The sequence below is a fragment of the Colias croceus genome, chromosome 18, assembly GCF_905220415.1.
Source record: "Colias croceus chromosome 18, ilColCroc2.1".
Classification (NCBI taxonomy): domain Eukaryota; kingdom Metazoa; phylum Arthropoda; class Insecta; order Lepidoptera; family Pieridae; genus Colias; species Colias croceus.
Genome location: NC_059554.1, coordinates 5,807,630 through 5,831,948, shown reverse-complemented (window position 1 = coordinate 5,831,948; position 24,319 = coordinate 5,807,630). Strand labels below are relative to the sequence as shown.

The following is a 24,319-nucleotide window of genomic DNA, read 5'->3' as shown; positions in this document are numbered from 1 at the left end:
ACCAAGGTCACCGACGATATACGGTCAGCATTGGATGATAAGCAGCTCACCATTCTCACGTTACTGGACTTCAGTAATGCTTTTAATACCGTAGATTTTGACATACTTTTGGGACTGCTACGCTCAATTAACATATCTCCATCGGTGATTGTATGGTTCAAAAGTTACTTGTTGGGACGCCAGCAAAGGATTAAAATTGACAACGTATTTTCTAGCTGGTCTGACATCACTGCTGGCGTTCCACAAGGTGGCGTCCTCTCTCCTCTTCTCTTCTCTATATTTATCAACTCCATCTCTCTTTCTCTTACTTCCTTCTCTCACATGTATGCAGATGATCTCCAAATCTACACAATGTCCACGCTCGAGAATTTACCGTCTGCCATAGCAACCACAAATAACGACCTGTCCTTGATCATGAATTGGAGTAGATCTCATGGCTTGGTAGTTAACCCTACTAAGACCAAAACTATTCTTATCGGCAGCTCTTCATTCATATCAAGGGTAGGCTGGTCTAGTTTACCCCCTATTACTGTGGACGGTACCATAATCCCATTCAGCGATAGCATTAAAAGTTTAGGTATCACTATTGACCGAACACTATCTTGGCAACCGCAAATAAATGAGCTTAACAAGAAAATCTTTGCCTCATCTCATTCTCTCATGAGAATCCGCAACTTCTTGCCCATCTCAACCAGAACTTCTCTTGCACAATCCCTCCTCCTTCCCATCCTCGATTATGCCGATGTCTGTTATCCCGACCTGACCGAAATCCAGTTGGACAAACTTGAGCGACTCCAAAATGTTTGCATACGCTTCATTTTTGGCTTGCGCAAGTATGACCATGTCTCGCAATTCAGGAAAAAGCTCAAGTGGCTACCAATACGTCAGCGTCGGAACACCCACCTTCTCCAACTCCTATACCGTGTCCTGTTTAATCCTAAAACTCCCGGCTACTTAAAGGAAAAATTCCAATTTCGAGAGAGCACTGACTTTAATCTGCGCTGCTCGGAAAATTTACTTTTAAAAATCCCACCTCACAAGACCAAATTTTACCAAAACTCGTTTCATGTGCAAGCTATACTCTTGTGGAATGCTCTTCCAACAAGCATAAGACGTGCTCAATCACTAAATATATTTAAAAAACAAATATTTGACCATTTCTTTAATCAGCTATAATATTTGACGTAATATATCTATATGTATATTTATTTATATATTTGCATGTATGTATGTATGTATGTATGTATGTATGTATGAATATATGTATGTGTATATAATAGAATATATGTATATGTATGTGTATTATAGTAATTATTTTCGTATTATTATAATGTATTACATATGTAATATGTATATCACTTTAAATTATATTTATTTTTAATTATTTTTTTTTTCTCTGTCATTATTTCTACCTATATCATTTTTTTTTTGTCTGTTGTCTTTTTAATTTAATTTAACTTAAACACCACCTATCTCATTCTATTGCTTAAATCTAATCCTATCCAAAGGTTGCCTGGAAGAGATCGCTTGAAAGCGATAAGGCCGCCTATTTAACATGTGTACCTATCTATATGTTTTTCTCTTATCTTCTGTACCTATGTGTGTGTTAAATAAAGAATTAAAATAAATAAATAAATAAATAAATACGCCCTCTCCACACAATGCTTGTGACACGACCATAGAGGAAGGATGTATAACTGGACACGACTGGCTCGGGTACGCCGATTTCGGCGTACTTTTAGTTGCCGCATTTTTCGAGTACGCCGGCGGTATCTAGTCGTAGCGCGCGCGGAGACCAATCCTTAATCTAAGCGAATAATAATATTAGGTCAAGTATTAGGTACTTACACCATTTCAAAGCTATTTTATGATCTAATAGGCTACTTAAAAACATTTTGAGCAAACATGTTTCAGCACAGTGTTTCTAGTGTGCACTAGGTTTCATGTCAAAACCTCAAAACCTCAATACCTTGCTCAATTCAATACCAATGCTCAATACCAATGACAGGTTGCTCAATACGTGTCACGGTGTCAACAACTGAACACTGAACAGTCATCTGTCGACTGTCACTGTCAATATGTCATAAGTGATAAGTTTAACGTGTCGTGCATTCCTGTAATCCTGTATTCGTGTGAAAAATCCTTTGAAAATCACGATTCTTCTTTATTTATTAAATGTTTGTGATGGATAATTTACATACGAGTTCATAACATACGTTAAAGATATATAATATTATATACTTTAAGCTTCACATAAATTTATAACCATGGTCCTGTTAACTAACGATTTGGTGAGTATCAAATTATAAGATGATGTAGGTTTTAGGTAGAATTTTACTTTATGTTTTAATTAATACACTATATTATTTTCAGTTTCTAGCAGAACTATCAAAACTTTACCAAAGTGCACGAACATCAGGATCTGTAACTGTGACTATGAAAAGATGTATGTTTTGTGATATTTTTTTAACGTAGTTATAATTTTACGAAATATATTGTAATTTAACCTATTACTTTTAGATGATGGTCGCACAAAGCCTAATCCTCGTGATGGAAGCCTTGCCGTCCCAAATCCAGACTACAAATGTTTAGTAAGGGCACAATGTAGAAGTAAAAAAATCTCAACAGTAATTGAACAAAAAGATGTTGAAACATTCACAAATGCTTATTCTAATCTGCTTAAAACCAGTATAAATGGACTGAAGAGGTTAAAGAAACCAAAAAAGAAGGCTATGGCTGCTCAATAGTAAAGTATATGGATATTACAGACTGAATCAAAATTCAAGCATTTCACGGCAACACACATGCAATGCCAATGACCACAGCCAAGGGTGGAGGTCCATTAAAATGTGCTTTTCTCTCACATGAGATTTGAAGAGTTGGAGTCTTGGCTTTATGGCTGATGGTATACAACCATGTCTTCAATTAATTTTAAAGTCAAACTTTATAAATAAAGTTATTATAAAATACTTGTTACACTTTTAATTGTGAGAGATGCTAAATCCTGTGTTTAACTTTTATAAGTGATACTTAAAATGTTAGGAGTGATAGGAAATAAAATAAATACACTATAAAATTATTCTTCAAACAATAATATATTCATCAATAAAGGTAATACAGATTATATATCACAAGGTGAGACCATATATTTATTATTAAAAATATTACATAATTATATATTTTCATACACATTATTTAAAACATATATAGTATTCTATTCAGGCAAATTTTATTATCTACTCCAATAACATTAATACTTAATTTTCTTGATACATTTTTAACAAAGTTTATCACAACATTTTTACACTATGTTATATTATTAGTAAATAATATTTTATAATGAGAAATTGCACCATTTATAGTAGAACAGAAATTAACAATTTCTGAAAATATTAGTAATTTTTGAACACAATCAATTTAACCTACTAGACACAAAAAAATTGACAAATAATAATAACATATTATATCAATAATTCCTTAAACTAATAACAGATTGATCAATTTTAATAGCTTTATTTCTATATAGTGCTCAATACAATACTTAATTCAAATATTACCTTGTCGCAACTGCATTTAAACAAACTAAGATAATAAATCACCTTGCTATAAAATCACAGATAATCAAGATCCTTTGCATACAAAAACTAGTGACGTAATTAAAAAATAATTTACGATTTGGTATTTTTGGACGTGAGTCGCTTCAAGCAAGCATTCCGTACTTGGTCATTGCCGAGTCTCTCGGCCTCTTGTAGAACGCGCCTTAGGTCGTTGGTACGATCGTTACGAGCTGCCAAAATGTAGGCACTACTAACATTGTGGCATATGAGGTAACAGGATATCTGAAATAATTGTTATAATGATTGTTATTAAATTTAATTACTTTATGTATCAAACGAAAAATTGCATCACTGGATCAATGAAATAAATAATAATGTCCTCCTTGAATTTATTATGAAGTCATTAAATCTATATATGTATATATAAAAGAAAAACCGTTTCGCGTTGTCACGGCATCACGTGTGAATAGGTGGACCGATTTCGATAATTCTTTTTTTATTATATTCCTTGAAGTACGAGGATGGTTCTTATGTAGAGAAAACATAAATATGTACCACGGGCGAAGCCGGGGCGGGCCGCTAGTGTATAATAATTATCTAAATAATCATGTTTAAACAACACTTTTGTATGTATATTTACAACTCCTATTATTCAGGAACAGCTGAACAGATTTTTAATAAAAAAAATCCGCTAGGACTACGAGATAAAAATTATACAGTCAGCGCGAGCAGGTAGTTTCTCATTGATTTTATGTTCAATCTATATATATAAGGTTTAGTGTAGTTTATTTTTCCGGCGAATTTACCTTAATGGTAACACTATGTATATCAGCAATGAGTATCTCAGCCTGTTCATCGTGCAGCTGTCCTCGGGCTTCACACCGACTCACCACGGCAGACACACCAGCTTCTAACACTTGGTCGCTCATTAAACTGAAAAATTTAAAGAAGATGATGGTAATTAAAATATTCATACTACAATGAAGCTCATTTGTGGGTCTAGTATATTTCAGAAGATGTCAATAATAAATGATAAGTGTATTTATTTAATAATTTTATGTACCATAACAAATTTCAATACACAATATTAAAAGAAAAGGAAAACACACATAGCATTAGACAACCTTATCGCTTATCAGCGATCTCTTCCAGGCTGTAGCAAGATTTATCAAATTAAGAGATTATTATTCCTAATACTAGGGCCCTATAAAATATGAACAGTTAATAATAAAAATTAAAAATATATAGCATATGAGTTTGAGTATTGTGGAATGATTACGTTTTATTAACTTACTTGGCTGCAGTTTCCTTTGAAGCGCGGATGCATTTAGCCAATGTTTTCACCTCCATAAATCTATCGACATTCACTAAATATTTTGCGACGTGGATGTATATGTTCATAGAGTCCAGCTTGTGTTCTGTTATTATCCTAAAAAATGTAAATTTAAACATAACAAATTAAACAACTCGAAATAAAATGTTGATTATATGTACTAGAAAAAAATTACTTACTTAAACGCTAATTCAAAACCACTTTCGATTGACTGTCCTGTAGCCAGAACAACTGCGATGAGTTTTATTTTATCTGTATTAGATCCAAAAAGCGTTAATGGTCTATTGTCTATGCTTTCTGATTCTCTACGCATATTCGACAATGGTATGATTTCTTTCAAGACTCTTTCCGTTAATCTATTGGATGCTTCACAGTTCGCTAAATATTTGGCTAGCTCAATTTGGCGCGAGAAAGTCGTCATTAAATTGTCAATAGTACTTCTATCGAGGTGGAATTGTATCGATTTAGGATCGTTTATTTCTGAAACGAAGGTATAAAATAAGACAATTTTATAATCAACCGATAATATATAATCTTGAAAAGAAACATGCTTTAATAACTGCCCTGCCTACACTTTAAATTCTGACATGATAAAATAAAAAAGAGCGTGTGTGCCGAGCACACGTGTCAGAAGTGAAACTTCTTTGACAAGATTCAAAGATACTAAAATCGTAGCCTTACTCCATGACTGGACAGTATTGCCATGACGCGAACTTGAAATTTTACTCTGAACGCGGCTAAAGAAGTTTCACTTCAATGCTTATTACTTGAACTAATAAACAAGTATCTAGTTTTAATTCGACACGACATATTCATTATCTTAATGTAAATAGATGATCAATTAAATAAAATAGTCTTACTATTCGCAACCGGCACACACTGTCCCAAGTGATGTAAAGCGGCTGTCAAATGGTGTTGCCGCGCTAGTAACGTTGCGAACGTCGGGCCGCTGTTCACGGGCCGCGAGTACAGCAGTGCGCAAGAGGCGGACGCGCGTGCGTGTTGCCCGCTACCGCACTGCAGTGCGTATAGCGCATCTAGACGCTTGCTCATTTCGAGCGTGCGGCATACGTGCATTATGTATTCCTTGAAATATATGTAAGATTAAATTTCAATTATTAATACTAAATCCGGTGAAAGTACAGTTGTATGAAGATAAGTGCCTTTTTTGACTCCTGCTTGATTTATAGTAAACCTGTTCACATAATTTACTATGAACTGGAAAAATAAATTGCATTTATATCAGATATTTTTTCCTGTATAAAATTAAGCAGTAGATATCGATTTTTTTGGTATAAAATTTTATAATTAAAAGTGTAGTAGGTGCTTACCGACCACATTTCCAACGTACTATCCATTTCGATCATCGCCCTTAGCATATCGTTAACTTTATCTTTCTTCATGCATTCCATATAAACGGATTCTGTGAACGTTTCTTGATCGACCACATTATCATAACAGTATCTTATAACTTCTACCATACTGCTGTGTTTCATATAAAACATTATGTTCGCTACATGAGAGCCATAATTGCTGAGATAATAAACACATTCTTTATAAAAGAATGGGTCCAGCCGTTTATTTTGGTAGTCAACTTTTGCCTCGTTATGATTATTGTTTCTTCGTAAAAGACCTTGGGCCAGAGACTTTTTCGGCTGGACGGTTGCCGTTTGAAAGTCACTATAGTCACCCTGTTTTATTTTTTTAACACTGGCCAGCATGTGCATTATGTTTAAAGCTGGTTCGGCTAGTGGCAGTTTCTTCTTGCTCGTGTTCATTGATGTTAATTTCTCATTGGTAGTCTGAAACATAAGAAAAAAATAAAAATGACTTTTGATTGATTTTAGAAATTAGCAAAATTATGTGAAGAAATATTGTCGAGAGAATTTAATGCTGCTTGTTTTCATGTGATATAAAAAGAAGAAGAATTTACCTTAATCGTTTCAGCTTTATCCAACAATTGTTGATTCACTGGATAGTTCATCTCCTCAAGCATGTTTATAATTTCGTTCAAAAGTGGTGGGTTTGTTCGCACCCTACCCTCCGACTGCATACTAGACATTGAAACAGATCTCTCGGAGCTTCTCAAACTATTCATTTTTCTATTCATAAAGTGAGATTCGGATGCCTCTTTTCCATATTCTAACTCTTCCGACATATCCACGTATATATTTGGTGCGTTTTTAAAACATAGACCGAATTTCCTTCGGGCTTCTCTAAAGCAGCCGGCTTTGAGACACGCTTTACCCCAAGCTGCGAGTACGCTGGTCCGTGGTATGCCTGATTTGGTGGCTATTTCTAATGCGAGCTCCCATTTCTCAGCTTCGAGAAGAGATCGAACTATTTGACCTGTAAATATGGGGTAAATAATGTTATATCAATGCCTTCTTTCTAGATACTGCAAGATTTTTATAAATGTTAAGGCCAGGACCAACGTGCTAAATTTTTATTTTTAAATGGACTCTCACAATTAGTAAACTTAAATACTAAACTACGAACGTTGACAAGTGTAACGATGGCCTGCCGCCCCGTTTTTGACACTTGATGCCAGATGGGTGTTAAAATACCTTTCCTTGCGGCTTCGATACTACATTCAAATAAAATAAAAAACAATATCTGGAAATGTGAAAACTTCTTATAAGAAATTGACTGGCCACTAAATTTAAACAATTTAAACAATTCATTTATTTAACTCCCACAACAACAAATTAATTGAAGTGAAACTTCTTTATCGGGGGTTGGAAAAAAATGTAATGTAACATTTTTCCGTTACGCGCCATCTTTTTCTTATCCCTACCACGCGTGATTCGACGTAGGTATTTATGTAAAATTGCATGCTTATAGTTAATTATTTTTGAAAAATACGGTCATAAATTTTCACTTCTTACGTGTGTACACTAGTACACGCACACATTTTTTTATTAAACACAATTTACCAAGTCAGTAAATTCAAACAACAAACGTGCACTAACTGGGATGCGCGCCGTGGTGCGGCACGAGGTGGTGCGCCTGGTGCTGCACGAGCGTCGCCATCGCCTCCGCGTGCGACAGGCAGCGCGACACGTGCGCCGCGCCCGTCTCCGCCACGCGCCCGCCCCTTTACATACAAAGTATATATTTTAGGCTCCGTGCAGACAGAGAGCGTTCTGCGTTCCGCGTTCTTTGTGATGCGAAGGATCTATAGCGCCGGCGCACACAGAACGCAGTCAGACCGCGGCGCTGAGCTATAGCACAAAGAACGCGGAACGCAGAACGCAGAACGCAGAACGCGGAACGCAGAACGCTCTCTGTCTGCACGGAGCCTTACCAGCTGTGCCCTGCGGTTTTACCCGCAGTACTCCGCTTCTGTTGGTCTTAGCGTGATGATATAGGCCTATAGTTTTCGTCGATAAACGGGCTATCTAACACAAGAATTTTTCAAATCGGATCAGTAGTTCCTGAGATTAGAGCGTTCAAACGAACAAATAAACCTAGATAAGTTTATTTGTTCGTTTGAACGCTCTAATCTATAATTATATACATACATCATATATACTAATAATAAATAAATCGGTTATTTCATTTCCACAACATTTATGTACATAGTTTTAAAATTGCATTTATTATGGTGTGGAAAGCTGTGGATATACGTATACGCACGTCAAAAAGACACGATTCGACTATATTTTATCTCAAAATATTGTAAACAGTGCGAATGTTAACGTGCTGTAAACAATCGCCTATTGAACGGTCGTCAAATATCTGACGGGCGTAGTGCATATTATTCATTGAAATTAACACCTTATTGCCATGCAGCAATGTTCAAAATCTATTGTATAGTGTATACGCTCATTAGAAAACTCTGCGTAATAGACGCCTAGGCGGAGTTTTGATACGGACAATTTTTTAACGTGATATCTTGAGTCTTATTTTCTGTGTACGTTAATGGGAGCGAAATATATCAATAAGTAACTTAATTATTTTAGTTTATAATACTTACGGTTTATCTGAAAGCGCCCTAGAATAAAGTTCAGCGGCTGCGAGCAACAATGAGCGACGCGCACGCACCAACCAGCGCGAGTCACCACACCCACCGTTCGCGAGCTCGCGGGCTAACTCGTCGCTACGGTCTAGTAAGAACCTAGGTTAAGGACAGTATAATTATTTTTAACACCCAATAACAGTATTTTTATTAAGATATTATATATAACAATAATTTTTACAACAAAAATAGTTATACATATGAAAACCAATCAATCAAATCAATGTAAAAAAACTTAATAAGAATAAGGTCCCTAACCTAATAGGAAATAGTTAATGCTATTAAAAACTTTATTCTATCAATCATTTAATTATAAGTATTTCAATAACTATGCTACCTTGGATAATCCAAGTTAATAGTGTGCATTTTCATAATAGACAAGCACAGAGTAACATTCGGCGTGAATTCATAGTTAAATTCCTCTCTAACTGCGTCGTTCTTTTTAGCATTCGTGGACAAACTCCAGTCCATGCAAGTTATGCCGCTGGCAGCAGAGTCCGAGTTACTACTCGTTATTAGATTGTCTTGATCTGCGCTTGATTTCTTATTCATTGTTTGAATGTAACAGTCGTCGCAAACGCGAAATTTAACGCCACTGGGGTAAGTCGGCACCTAAAAAGTTGGATAGAAAATTGTCACACAAAAAGCTCACGTAAAAATGCATCAGTATAAGATTTTTAGTCTATCACTAAAGTAAGCAAAATTTCCATAATTTTATGTATAAAAATAGTTTACCTGCATTCTATTTCTTGAACAAGCATGACATACGAGACGCCCGCATCGACGACAGTGGTGCCGGCGAATAATCATGGAAAAGTTGGATATTTTACACAGCATGCACCTGTCCGTGGTATAATCCTCAACCCATTGATCCTTTGCGGGAACGAGTTCAGGCATTACGAATGGTCGCGTAACTCCTTCCAAGTTAATTGAATCTATGGACTGTAATAATGCGTCGTCCCAGGGCTTTGGTGGAGAGGGACACGTGTTTCGTGTGTTTTTCATGTCCAACGCTTTTTCCGCATAGTATCGCAGCAAAGAATCAACTGAATTTTGCGATATCATCACAGTTTCAATTGTTTTCATATTGTAGTAAAGATAGTCCCCGTTAGGATCGTTCTTCAAATTTGGTGATATTTTATTGAGAATATCCGTGAGAATTTCCAGTTTTCCGTTCATCAACAACTGTTCTATCATTAGTATAGGTTTCTCGATCAAATCCCAGAAAAGATGTCTCAGGCTTGGATCCATTTCAAGAATAATTCGCAAGCCAACTTTCAGGTTTTCGAATGAACGCCAGGAATTTGAATGATTGTTTATGTATTCGAGACATACTTCAAGTATTTCTACATTTCGGACTTTGGACATTTCACCTAATATTAAGTCCAAAGCTTCTGATGTTGAAAGACGTCCGAGTAGATCTTGGACACCAGCTGGAGTAGCCTGATTTGAGTATTCGAATAACTGTCGTAACAAGTTCACAACTATTAAATTTTTCATATGTTCTGTAACGTTATGTATGTCCGCCCAATCTAGACATAATTTAAACTGAAAATAGAAATTTTAATTATTAAATGTTATACGAAATTTTAGTATATATTTTACTCACATACACCTAATAACATTAATCATTATATATACCTGTTGACTATCCATAAGTACTTCGACAATTTGCTCAGGGTTTTCCATGGATTTTTCATAAATTGCATACCAATGATTACATCCCATGATGGACGCAATCTGGAAGGCAATATTTGTTAATTATTAACAGGATATGTATTAACAAAAGCAAGCTATTAGGTACTAGGTATTTAGGTAATGACACTACCTGCTCATAAAGAGGTATTTTAATCAACCAATCCGTACAACTCTTATATAGGTTTTCTTCTACGGCAGTTTTATCAAAAAGGAAACGCAAATAGTCAACTACTTCCAAGGCACCTTCAGCTGGCCAACAATTCAAATTATTTAAAATTAAATCAACTTTTAATTCCGGACATTTAAGATATTGACAATACTTCCAGTTGTGACTAACTTTAGAGTTTGTCGCCAATTTGAATAAAATTAGGTCTCTCAAGTTATTTAAATTTGCACTGCTCATAACTTGACGTTCAGAGAGTGCGTCTATTATTTTTAAACATTGTGATATTTTCCCACACTCGATTAATTTTGGCATATATGTAAAGAGTTTATTGAGATCCATTAAAGTATGCAATGACGCCAAATATTTGTTGCCGTTAAATAATACTTTGGTATGATCGAATCTTTCTAGATCCATATATTTGTTTAAACACTTCGTTCTAGCATCAATACTTTGCTGCATATCAGTTTCATTAAGCGATGTATGGATCTTTTTAATGATATGTGCCAATACCCAATTATGTAACACGACGTATGTGAGACATTGTGGATCTGGAGTACGCGGTAAGGGCGCAAAATCAGCAACAGGATCAACAAACAACTTTTCTTCCGGATTTTTAAAATCGAACACTATATGCAGTAACGTATTAAAATTCTCTTCAGTTGCTTCTTTTGAAGAGCCCACTAAAGAAATGGAAGGGCAAAAATTAAGGATGAGCTTGGGTATTAAATTCACATTCAGTTTTTTACATATTGGTTCCAAAAATGTGATTGGTAAATCTTTATTATTGATCATTTTGCCAAATATATCGTGTAAATGCCGCTCTAGTACTGCAAAGTAAGGTGTTTCAGTAGACGAAGCTGAGTCTTTTAGGATATTCTCTTGTTCTAATTGCGAAACAGATTTCGTATACATATAACATTTTCTAAGATAATGTATTCTAGACTTCTTTGTTCCGTTTCGCGTCACTTCTGCGATATTACAGATATCTTTATCAGACGTTGCCACCACATTCATATAGATTTGGTGATATTTTTGCATTAGGTTTTCATCTTTCTTGTTAAAATTTTGAGGAACCACAAGATTTTCCAAATCCAAACAGCATTGTCTCAGTTCTTTTGATAATTGATTTAGTTTACAGAACTCTTTGTGCTTTATGGGAATACGACAGTCTGTTATTAATGCACATATATTATCAGCAAAGTCAAATGATTTGTCTGTGTTGCCGAATATTTCAAAAGTAACACTGGCGATATCTTCCACAAATCTTATATAATTGATTTTTTTCACAGAGGTGACATCAGTACTACTTCTTACTTCAGCAAGTTTCCTTTCCACAACATTAATGAGGCCATAAGTTATTTCTCTATTGAGACCACTGCTGATTAGAATATCTACAGCATTGATAAATGGAGAATTTTGGTGATTGTAAAGCTGCAAATGGGGATGTCGTGAACCTAGTTCGATTATATCGAAAGAGTTTGGTGCTCTGTTTGCAGCTAAAAATCCTTCTACCAGTCCCATTACTTCTGTTGAAACAACAGACAACGCGGATAACTCTTTGGTAGGATATCGAGAACAATCACGATAGCAAACGATATTCTTTAGTTTTGAAATCAAATGCCTTAATTGCTCGGTGAATGTAACTTCCGTAGCAATTTCGGAATCAGATAGGTCAAACATCTGAAACAACAAAAAGTTCATTAAAATTTATAGTAGGTAATTATATCCAGATCCCTTCCTACCAAAGGATCACCATCACCCAGTAGTAAGTATTCGTCTTTTTTATGTTTCCATAAAGTTTTCCATAAAGTTACATGTAAATACTTTGTGAAAGAATCTATTTAAACATGCCTAGGTTACGTCAAGATAAAGTCTATTTCTTGAAGTCTAAACATGCTGAATTTGCATATAATTAATTTAATTCCTGCACTATTTTTTGTATCAGCCTGTTTAACATTTTCCGTAAATTCTCCAACGCAACGCAAGGTATTTCGTCTCTATTTTAAATATAATTATCTACTTATACATATAGTTATGTTCTTATGATTGAAATGAAATAAGAACCTAAATCTATTATATTATATATTGCTAAGTACCTATACAATATATTAAGAAAGGAGTACACATTTATGCGTATTTTATGCATCTTTTATTTGTATAACATATCTGCTCTCATAAATGTAAACAATATCACATAATGTTCTCTCATATAAGTAAATTGTAAACATAATAAATTATAACCAGTCGTTATGCCATCATTATTGGGTGAATGACTTTAATATCTATAAATTGAGTTGATAAGTAGCATATGTTGACGCGGAAGTGATAACTCGACGCGGAATATATTATTATGAAAATTTATGGATTTCAGTTTCTTCAACACAGAATAGAATATGTTTTGGAAAATTCATCATCGAATAGTGAAGAGGCGATTCGTTCTATTATTAATCACACAACAGGTTTAGGAATTATACTGTTTGTAATTTAGTCACGGTTTATTATTTTATATTTAAAATATATTATAAGTAATGTGCATACTTAATTTTCCCATATTACAAATCTCTTATAAATTTAATTTAGGAATTGTTGCTAATTACAGAACCAAGCAGTATATCTAAAAATATCATTGATAATAAAATGATTTTCCTAAAATCAGTCAAAGATTTGTATGAAGATTGTCTAACTAAGAAATTATCATACAAAATAGCTTTAATTAGAGTATGGAAAATTGTTAAATTGTGGTTTATTATTTACATAATTATAGCTATTCCTCTTTGGTGCAGTAAAGGTATTTTATCATTTTAATATAATTTTTTTTTCTCAAGCTTATCATATTTTTTGTGAGTACCCTCATTTACAATTATGTTTCAGGTTGGTGTTGCTGCTTTTTGTGTTGCAAATTTTTCAAACCAGAACAAACAATTCAAGATGCAAAGCTTTATCTACAAAATAATCCCCCTGGAGTTCTCAAAACTGGCAATAAAGAAATTCATTATAAGCCCACTGATTACGAAATAAAATGTTATGAAAAATTTGATCATATTCTAAGAACAATATAAAATTTAAACTGAACTTACCTCCAAAATCTGATTGGCTTTTTGAAAATCATTATGGTACAGTGCTAATGCTACCAGACAATTGGGTTTTGCTAACATTATAGATATAAAGTCAATTGATGTTGTTTTACTGCTGTATGCTGTAAATTAGTGAATTGCATAACATATAATGAAAGAATATAAGTTAAAAATACACAATAAACACTTTTTTTTTGTCACTTCAAAATTGAAGTAAAACATCACTTAAAATATAAATTACATGAATGTAGGCATTAGCACATGAAGGTGGTGTAAAATTTTATCTATACTTATTTTGATTTTTAAGGTAAAAAAATTAAAATTTATAAAAGAAACAATATTATACAATTTACCTTCATCACATGCAGATATTGTGGAAGTGAGCATGGCTTGCTCCAATTCAGGCTTTGGATTTGTGTGTCGCCTTCGCACTTTGGGTTTTTTCCTTGTAACTTTAACTTCAAACTCATGTTCCTCATCCTCACTGCTCATATCCACCTCTACATAATCCATACACAACTTCAATTGTATTGGGCTCGAATTTGGAGAGAGGGTGGACACCAATTGCATTTTCCATATTGAGTGATTCACTACATCTACCAGCCTTTTTAATCTAGCCAAGACATTCACATCTGTGCAATTTATTACTTCCTTTTTTTCAGTCAAATTCTCCAAACATATCTTTAAAGTGTCCAAAAGTATTTGTGTTATGAAAGAGTTACACATAAAACCAGTGTTCAAACTTTTAACATCTTTAGATGTCTTGCTTTGTTTTTTGGAATAAAAATATGAACATTCTGAATGTGTTCCACAAGGAAAGTCTTGGTTGTGTTCATAACATGACAGATACTCGTATCTCAGAAACAAGCAAGAAAATATGTTCTCAATTACTTCAATACAACTTTGCAATGGCTGAATTGATAGAACTAGACGTTTAATGTCTTCCATGCAACTATTTATCTCCTCTGGATTTGCCAAATCCTCTGATGAATCCAATATAATGTCTATTACTTTAGTTATCGTGCAATAACTGTTGTAGATGGATATATCCCAATTTATACCACTTGTTTTATTTTTGCTTGTTGATTTATTGCTCAGTACTTTCAATTCAGATATGAAATCATTATTCATATTTAATAATTGAGTGACTTTATATCTGTCCACTTTAGAAAGCCTACACACTTGAGATATAACAGTTAAAGCACTCTGCACCAGCACTTGACTAAAAATAGAAGTAGTCATAATTTTGCAATTGTTCTCTAAACAAAATTTGATTAAAGTAAGCTCTCTTTTTACTTCTGTTAAATAGAATTGTAATTGTTTATCCAATGAAGTATATGTATCCAATATTGAGAATATATTAGTCAATTGGTTGACTAGAGATGTTAAATCATATGTTTCTGGACAGTTTGTTAGATCTATTAGCACCATTATGAGCAATTGTTTTGTAAAGTTATTTATTTGAAAGGTAACAGTCTTCATATCGTGCAGTTGTTGTTTATAAATTTGTGCAGCTTTAAGCAGCCAATGTACTTTTTCATCATAACACAATTCTATCATATATTCTGCTGTAAGTTTGAAATCCTTCTGTGCCTCTTTGTCATGGATAATGTTACTTGCAGATTGAATTAATTCTGGCAAATTTTGTGATACTAAGCTCATTAAAATCTGTTTTCTGTGTTGGTTGAAGGTATCTGAAGTTATGAAACTCAGAATTTTACTTGAAAACTGGGGTAAAAAATTATCATATTTAGCCAGTGTCAATATTGTGATTAGTCTATCCGGATTATTCTCAACTACTTCATTCTCCAATACTTCTACATAGAGCTCTTGAATCTTGTAGGAATCCTTAGTATCAACATTTCCTTGAAGATATTTTAAAATTAAAGATGTTGTAACAGGATTCTTTTTTAAATTTTGTTTAAAGAATTGTACCACATTTTCTGTCAGGGGTGGAACTAATTTTGACTCTTCAATGTTGCAGTATATTTTATGAATTTCCTAAAAAAAATTATTTTATCAAGAAAATTGTGGTTTTTTTAATTATCTAATAATCAGAGAATTATAAATAAAAATTTTCAATAATCTAAATTTGATCAATGTATTTCTTAGTTCTTACTCAATTCACAAACTTCAGAATACTTATGTTATAACTTGAGTATTTTGAATAAAATATATATTTTATTTAAAAGAAAAATGCATAGAACACTCATGATATGACAAATATTATAAGACTGCTTTCAAGTGAGACCATTTTACAAGAATTAAGAAGAATATAAAATACCTATTAAGTATACTTACATCATATATTTCAGGTGTTAGGTCTTCAAGGAGACGAAGCATATAATTCAATTCCTCTTCCTTCATCTTGTATCAGTATATGAACATGTATTTATCTATATATTGCATATCACTAAACGACTGAGGTATTCGACCTATTAAAAGTCTACACTTTTTTATTATAAATTCATTTCCCCAGTACCTGATACATTACAATGTCATTAAGCACGTAACGTGTTTAACATCAAATACCTATCAATGTTTAGCAAATGTATTCTATTATTTCAAGATTACAAATGTCTAATGAAATATTGTAAACAATGTTGTTAAATTTATTCTCGTTGTGACATCATAACAATTTAAGTTACATTTTTTTTTTTTTTTAATATTTAATGGCCTGGATTTAAGTTACATAGAAGATACGACGAATTATAAATAAATAAGAATATTATCAATTTGCTATCGATATAGAAAATTTACCAATAAGGCAAATTGGAGCACAAAATATATAAACACAAGTTCCAAGACTCAGCAGGAACACCACGGAACACCAAAATATAATTTTACATTAATACCAAACTTCAAAATATTTTGTCGAAAATTAAATGTCATACATTTGACAAATGACAAGTTTAAAGCCCCCATTACACAATGGTTACGGGCCACGCTTTACAATGCACAAGGAGGCCACGATCATTTGCTGTTCACACAATGGCCCATGTCTCATTGCTGCCTGCCAAGCGACTTGCGATGGACGTACAGGGCTCAGATTGATATAAATCTATAAGTTTTTTCATTGCTCCACGACACTGACATTTTAGGCGATCAAATACTATCTACACTTATCTACACTTATAATATTTTAAAGAAGTAAACTTTGTTTGTTTGATTGATTGTAATGAATAGGCTCATAAACTACTGGACCGATTTTAAAAATTCTTTCACCATTCGAAAGCTACATTATCCACGAGTAATATAGGCTAGGTTTTATCCCAAAAAATCTTACGGGAACGGGAACTATGCGGGTTTTTCTTTGAAAACGCGGGCGAAACCGCAGGCGGAAAGCTAGTATTTTAATATAAAAATAAAATTCTAGTTCTAGTACGCAACAAAAAAGTGCACTACCTATCCCGGTCAACGGTCGGTGACGAACTAAACAATAGACCAAGTAATATACAATTAGAACTAAACAATGGCCCATTGTGTGAACACCACAGGCCACGCTACGCCACGATTCCTTTGAAGTGTGACCAAAAAACCGACCACTCCCCGATTGCGCGCCACGAAAGAAAATTGCCCGCCATCATATACAATTACCCCGTGTACACAATGGCAATGGCCTGCAATGGGTCAGCATGGGCCATTGTGTACTGGGGCTTTTACATTTCGCCGAAAAATCACCATTCTCTATTCTTGGCGTTTGATATGTGCACAGGATATGTGTCATTTATTAAGCTGTAACTTACCAAATTAGGCCCCAAGTTATGAAAATACACGATAGACCTATCGTTAGTGTAAATGGTTGGTATTAAACAAGGTATTAAATGTACTTAATATGTCATAATAAATGAGTAGGTACGTATCTGCTATTATCTGTCAAAGAGCTTTTATTCTTATTACATCTGTACCACATTCTGTACCTTGCTGCCAAATGTCAAAAAGTTAAAAATATGTCAACATAACAATCATCTAATAAATAAAAAGGCAAATTAAATTATTTATAAGTATTTAATTGCAAATCGGGTGAAAATTTTGGTGAACGGTAACTTATTATTTCAGTTATTTACAAAACTATTCAAAATATACTTGTAATGTAGCAAAAGTTCTATGTGCGAACTTTTTTGGTTATAATAATGTCCAAATTAACTTAGTTAAACCGGGTCGCATATTTTCGTATTGATAAATGATGAGATTCAGAACATACAAATTGTATAAAGAACTTCAAAGTTTGTATTCCAAACAATTTAGTTCCTTAACAACTTTGAACACTTCAAATGTTTATAAGCAGCATTATCCTAGACATCCGATATGTGTTTCATCAATAGTGTGTCTATATTCGTCAGATCATAAAAACTCCTTTCAAAATATAGAAAAAAAAGCAGAAGCTTTAAAAGATGCATTTGAGCAAAGGAGGGAAAAAATTAAAGACACAGAACATAAAATTAGACTTAAAGGCGTTGAAATCGTTCGTGACTTAAAACAACACAAGGAATTAACAAGCCAAAAATTAAGGGAGAAAAAAGATGGTTTTATAAAAGATATAAGAGAGACAAAAGCAAAAGTTAAAGAAAAACTTGAAGGAGTTGTTGAGGTGTGTATCAGTCAAAAATGATTATGACATTTAAACTTATTATTAACGCAAACTAAAATTATAAATGTATAATTTCAGAGAGAAAATATTTTCACAGTTCCAAACATACTGTGTGTAATGAGAATAGCAATGTCTCCATATTTAGGTTATGTAATTTTGCAAGACGATTACAACCTAGCACTTGGATTACTTACATTTGCAGGTATTACAGACTTGGTAAGTTAATAAGACAAATATTAGATAAAGAAAAATAGAAAAGCATTAGGTACCTATAATGACAACTCTCCTTTTATTATAATAATCACTAGCCCGTGGCTACTCGCAAACAGATAAACAAAATTCCTATCAGAATGAGATGTTTCACTGCCAACACAAAAAGCAAATCATTAAATTGCTCCATCGCAACATGATACAAAGAGAGAAAAACAAACATTTTCTCATACATAATATTAGTAAGGATTAAGTTATAGAATTATTGTTTATTTTTAATCTCAATGGATAATTCAAATATTACTGAATACAGTATTAAAATTTTGTTAATAAAAAATATTTTTACTATATAAAATTAATATTTTTCAGTTGGATGGCTGGATAGCTCGTAACTGGGAAGGGCAGGCATCAAAAATGGGTTCCTTTCTCGATCCAATGGCAGATAAAGTCTTGATTGCTACATTATTTATATGCCTTACCTGGCAAAATCTTATTCCCTTATCCCTGACCCTTCTCATTGTGGGAAGAGACGCAGCTCTGGTTGCAGCCGGTTTTGTTATAAGATATATCAGTCTACCTCCACCAGTAAGTCACTTAATTTTTTTATGATATTGATGATTGTGCACACTTTAAGTTGTTTATTAGTCATAGATCATTATGATAGGTTCTAATCTAATGGAAACCGTTAAAAATATAAATATTACTTAATTCTAATATGTAGATTCAAAGAAAGCAATAAAAATATAACCATGAAACACATAACTCTTTAATTTTCGGCATTATTAAATTTAGTTGCAAAGATATTATGATGAAACATGAATCTTGTGGTCTTTTGTTCAAATTGTTATTTATTCTGTTACATATTGCCTTTTTTTAAATATTTTTAAAAACAATTTGACATTGCAGAGGACCTTGAGCCGCTATTTCGACGTGACACACGCAACAGCGCAACTGGCGCCCACATTCATAAGTAAAGTGAACACTGCAATACAACTATTATTGGTAAATTGCTTTTAATTAAACAATCTGAACAAGTCTGAGTACATTTTTAAGCCTTGCCCTTTGTAGAGTAATGGGGGCATTCCTTATACATTTTGTATGATGTTTGTATGTATTTTTGAAGTTATTGGTACATTGTAGGTATACATAATGTAATATAATATATTTATTTAGCTTATCCCTGTTATATAGTTTTTGTGGAAAGACTCAACTTTAATACTATAGAAATAGACAATTTCTTTCATTCATTCAATTTTGTGATTTTATTCAATTAATAATTTTATATCATATACAAATTTTATTATATCATATAATATGAGAAATTTAATTTACAGGTTGGTACAACTCTCGCATCCCCAGTATTTGGGTATGTGGACCATCCCGCTTTACAAGTTCTTTTTGGTGTGACTGCGACATCAACAGTCATTTCAGCACTTAGTTATCTAACTAGCAAAGATACATATAAAGTTCTCAAGAAGAAATTATGATTCATATAAATATATTGTATATTTTTTGTAGTCTTCCATTATTGAGATTGATGAAATCTAAGAAATAGGCGTTCATTGTTAAATAACATTTTGAATAACATACTGATAAAATGCATAGTCAAGTAAGTGAGAGAATATTAATGGAATAAGGTTCTTGTGTACACTTTGCTTATATGAAAATTGTTGCCTTTTCACAATATTGATGTTATCTTTATTAGTGTAGATATAAGATTGTGGGAGTTAAAAAAATAAAACCTCTGGATACAAAATATGGATAATTTTATTTCCTCATTCTATTCACATGAACTTTATGCATAAAATTATGAAAGTACAAAATTATACTTAATCTACGAGAAAATTAAAAAATTGGCCAATCAAAGGTATAAACGTAAATTAATATCAAAATAAAACATTGGCTTATCAGTCTGAATCAATGAGGAGTTCGCTTAAATCCAAAAAAAAGTACAAAACATTACAAAAATAGAATCTGGAATGTCACTATTACTGGTTCAATTTTTTTAATAAGATGAATGAAATGAAATCAGAAGTACTACAAGTAAAATGTTATTATAATTATGGATGATGATAATTTTTCCAAGCGCTCCACATCTTTACAGATGCCCATACATGAAAAATAAATATCAGTGCAATAAATTCCTAAAAGATTAAGTAATATTAACATTTTTGGTGGACAGGCATAGTACTTTAAATGATACCTACATTTACTAATAAGTAATTATTTTTTGTGAGTTATGTAATGGACTTTCTGGATGGTAAATGTTTTTTTTTCTGCGTTGAAGGCACACATACATAGTCAGACATCAAAAGAAAGGGACAACACAAAGTATATACATTAAAGTAAATACAGAAACATCTGCCATTACACACATTTTTGGTATATTCTCTATGTGTTATAGAGATTCTAACTCTAAGCTGGCCTAAAAAACTTTTTGTTATTATAATAATAAACATGTTGTGTTATGTTAAATGAATAGCATTATTTTTTAGATAATATTCATTTGTTTTCTTTATATATTACTGTGAATCTCAAGCTAGGCAGTACTAAAATCAGCATAGCAAAAAATAATTTTAGGACTAGAACAATATACAATCATAATTTTAGGGCCCAATTTAACTTAATAATATTTGATGCCTTATAATATCTTAATCTTACTGTAAGTAATCAATAAATGAAATAATGTATTAACAAACTAATATTATGTTTAAAATATTTGTATAAAGCATATATAATCAATTAAATTATGGCATCTAAGTTACTTTGTTATAGGTTTGATTAATTTATATATTATTAAATCTGGAATTATAAGAATGAATAATACTAATGGAGATCAGGATCACTATCCTGTTTCCAAACAATGCTAAAACTATAATATTATACTTTGACCATTCTATTGATGGCCACTTGCGAGCAAAGCACCAAACATACATAGATATTAACAATATAATGTATATGATATTTAACAAAACATAAATGTCACAAAGCGTTAAAATCTTAAATAACTAAATTATTTTACAGAATAACGGACATACAAACTGATTGCACAAAAAAAAAAAGTTTTACATTAAATACAATGTAGATACTTTAACAAAAATGGTAACAAAATTTGATTACTTTTTTAGGATTATCATAATGGTTTTATCATTAACATCAGATGATTGAGACTATGTTTACACTCTAATGTTAAATAAATATTATTTGCTGAGTTAATGATGGTGTTTATGAGTAAACATGATCCTTTAATAAGTTAACCAACCTTGTTAATCAATTCATCACAGATAGCTGTAAGTTCTTCATTATCTTTGATTTTCTGTGCCAAAGATTCTTGTAAAGATGACGCATGTACTTCACTTTTCTTCAACATGGCATTTAATTTCAAAATTTCTGCTTGATGAGCTTTCTTAACCGAGTCTAACTCTGCATTTGCTTTGTTCAACTGTTGCATAGCATGTTGCCTTAGAGTTTCATATCTAGCTTCCAGTTTTTGAATAGCATCATTATTGTCTTCCACGGTTCTTTTCAAAGTTTCTTCGTTACTTTTGTAACCTTGTATAATCACTTTACATCGCTCATATTTAGTGTGAACATCATTGAAGGCATGTTCCATAGAAGCTAAATGTGCAGCAGCCTCATCTCGTTCCCTTAATAATGTCACTCGTTCTTCAGTCCATCGTTTAGCCTCTGCTTCCCTTTCACCAATAAGTGAAGAGATAGTTCTTTCATATTCCTCCATGACAACACTCATTTGTTTGTTGTTACGAACTTTTTCTGCTACTCTTTGAGATAAAGCCTTTTCTTTTTCTGCATATTCCTCATTTTGTTCGGACAATTTCTTAATTTTAGTTTCACATTCTTCTAAACGCTCTTTAAGCTCCCGATTTATTTCTCGTAGACTTTGAGCCTCTTCCTCTTGGGAGGTGAGCATTTCCTTAACAGCTCGTAACTGCTCAACTGTGTGAGGATCCATGTCGGCCGTGCGTTGTATAACGGGAGGTGGTGGTGGTATAGGTGCGCCTAAACTTAGCAATCTATCAATAGTAGCAATGGCCGGAGATATAGTTGGCTTAACAGGAGTCACTTTAGATGAAGGTTGACTTCTATTAACAGCGGGTGTAACTACTTGAGTAGGTTTCTCAGTAGGACCACTGTTACTTGATTGTACAGACAATTGTTGCATTGAGTTCAATATATTTTGCTCGGTACCTGACATGGTACTTTAACAATCTGACACTATCTTCAGAAATCCTACAGCTGTTGGAACAATTCTGACGACATCGTCTTCTGAAAATAACGTAACAATTATTTCAAGGACAATAATTAGTGGACTTGGTCACTTGTGTCAAGACAGTGCGACATTTTATATTCAGAGGTTTTCCTTTATTTTTCCATAGAATAAACGTTGTTAAAATAAATACCTTCTCTGAGATTGAGTGTTCCTGCTAGGAAAAAATTATAAACATCCCACGCATGAAGTCATAAAGATATGACCCTAGGACCGTAAATGGTAAACTAAAGGCTATGTTTATTATAATGCATTTGAACAAAAAAAATCACACTCACAGTAAACTACAGTTCTTTACAGGTATACTCGCTAAATTATTTTTGTTAATTATTGTACACACACTAGACTTTATAAATTTAATACAAATTCTAAATTCCCGAGATAATGGTCGTGAATTGATGGATGACATCAGTGCCACAGACTCAAAAAATGTATCTTTCTTTTTAGAAAACACAGACTAAATGCTGACAGTCGACACAGGTTAAATTCGAAGTGAATAATCACTTTTTTTTAAATTAACTGTATAAGGTCTTATACCTATTACTAAAAATATATATTATACTAGTGGTCCGCCCCGGCTTCGCCCTTGGTACATATTTCGCAATAAAAGGTAGCCTATATCCTTTCTCGAGTATCAAAATATCTCCATACCAAATTTCATGCAAATTGGTTCAGTAGTTTAGGCGTGATTGAGTAACAGACAGACAGACAGAGTTACTTTCGCATTTATAATATTAGTATGGATAGTGAGTGTTACATATTATAAGTTAAACATTTATCTGAACTAGCTTAATCCGCCCGTGTTTTCGCCCGTGTAAACAAAAAAAATTATATCCTCATCGTGTCCTTAACTATTTTCTAGATGAAAACAGTATAATTTTAATCACAATAATTATGATGAACGGTGCTCTAGGGTGCACTAGATTTTGAGTTGTCGTCTGTCGAACAGACAGAAAGATGTGCCGGAGAACTTTGTGTTATAAATAATTATAATATTACTAGCTTTCCACCCGCAGCTTCGCCCGCGCAGTCAAAGGAAAACCCGAATAGTTCCCGTTCCCGTGGAATTTCCTGGATAAAACCTATCCTATTTCTTGGGGTAAAAAGTAGCCTATGTCCTTTCTCGGGTATTAAAATATATCCATACCAAATTTCATGAAAATTGGTTCAGTAGTTTTGGCGTGATTGAGTAACAGACAGACAGACAGAGTTACTTTCGCATTTATAATATTAGTATGGATATTATACTATATACAAATTACCAATTATTGAAAAATTTAAAAATAATAATAAATGTCGAGTCGGACGTATCACATGTGGGACATCAAGGTATCACTCGATTGGAACCAAGTTTCTTTGGTTTTGAAATAAGTAATAAAGG

The 24,319-nt window shown here is 33.0% G+C and overlaps 4 protein-coding genes across 7 annotated transcripts; 2 read left to right on the top strand and 2 right to left on the bottom strand.

The window, feature by feature from the left end:
- The first annotated feature begins 2,061 nt into the window (after nt 1–2,061).
- On the top strand, nt 2,062–2,969 carry LOC123699662 (signal recognition particle 14 kDa protein). Its single transcript, XM_045646666.1, has 3 exons — nt 2,062–2,291; nt 2,374–2,446; nt 2,521–2,969. The coding sequence occupies exons 1-3, from the start codon at nt 2,268–2,270 to the stop codon at nt 2,745–2,747; spliced, it is 324 nt and encodes a 107-aa protein (XP_045502622.1). The 5' UTR covers nt 2,062–2,267; the 3' UTR covers nt 2,748–2,969.
- Nucleotides 2,970–3,192: 223 nt separating this feature from the next.
- Nucleotides 3,193–16,680, bottom strand: LOC123699941 (zinc finger FYVE domain-containing protein 26 homolog). 2 transcript variants are annotated; one of them, XM_045646987.1, is made up of 17 exons: nt 16,610–16,680; nt 16,151–16,295; nt 14,203–15,850; nt 13,853–13,971; nt 10,740–12,455; nt 10,553–10,651; nt 9,647–10,459; nt 9,249–9,523; nt 8,870–9,010; nt 7,863–7,987; nt 6,824–7,239; nt 6,222–6,692; nt 5,751–5,976; nt 5,070–5,370; nt 4,852–4,986; nt 4,364–4,490; nt 3,193–3,839 (listed from the first exon to the last, which is right to left on the bottom strand). In XM_045646987.1, exons 2-17 carry the CDS (start codon nt 16,214–16,216, stop codon nt 3,669–3,671), a joined length of 6,849 nt encoding a protein of 2,282 aa, XP_045502943.1. In that variant the 5' UTR covers nt 16,217–16,295; nt 16,610–16,680; the 3' UTR covers nt 3,193–3,668. The 2 variants fall into 2 exon arrangements, with proteins under 2 accessions (XP_045502943.1, XP_045502944.1); XM_045646988.1 differs by lacking the exons at nt 3,193–3,839; nt 4,364–4,490; nt 4,852–4,986; ... (1 more) ...; nt 5,751–5,976; nt 16,610–16,680 and adding an exon at nt 5,995–6,108 and having other exon boundaries at nt 16,151–16,493.
- Nucleotides 16,681–17,776: 1,096 nt separating this feature from the next.
- Nucleotides 17,777–20,406, top strand: LOC123699942 (probable cardiolipin synthase (CMP-forming)). Its single transcript, XM_045646990.1, has 5 exons — nt 17,777–18,440; nt 18,519–18,656; nt 19,020–19,235; nt 19,557–19,652; nt 19,985–20,406. Exons 1-5 carry the CDS (start codon nt 18,033–18,035, stop codon nt 20,135–20,137), a joined length of 1,011 nt encoding a protein of 336 aa, XP_045502946.1. The 5' UTR covers nt 17,777–18,032; the 3' UTR covers nt 20,138–20,406.
- Nucleotides 20,400–23,363, bottom strand: LOC123699943 (transforming acidic coiled-coil-containing protein 3-like). Of its 3 annotated transcripts, none has more exons than XM_045646991.1 (2): nt 23,072–23,363; nt 20,400–22,937 (listed from the first exon to the last, which is right to left on the bottom strand). In XM_045646991.1, exon 2 carries the CDS (start codon nt 22,864–22,866, stop codon nt 21,904–21,906), a length of 963 nt encoding a protein of 320 aa, XP_045502947.1. In that variant the 5' UTR covers nt 22,867–22,937; nt 23,072–23,363; the 3' UTR covers nt 20,400–21,903. The 3 variants fall into 3 exon arrangements, with proteins under 3 accessions (XP_045502947.1, XP_045502948.1, XP_045502949.1); XM_045646992.1 differs by having other exon boundaries at nt 23,217–23,358; XM_045646993.1 differs by having other exon boundaries at nt 20,400–22,934; nt 23,217–23,354.
- Between the last annotated feature and the right edge of the window lie 956 nt (nt 23,364–24,319).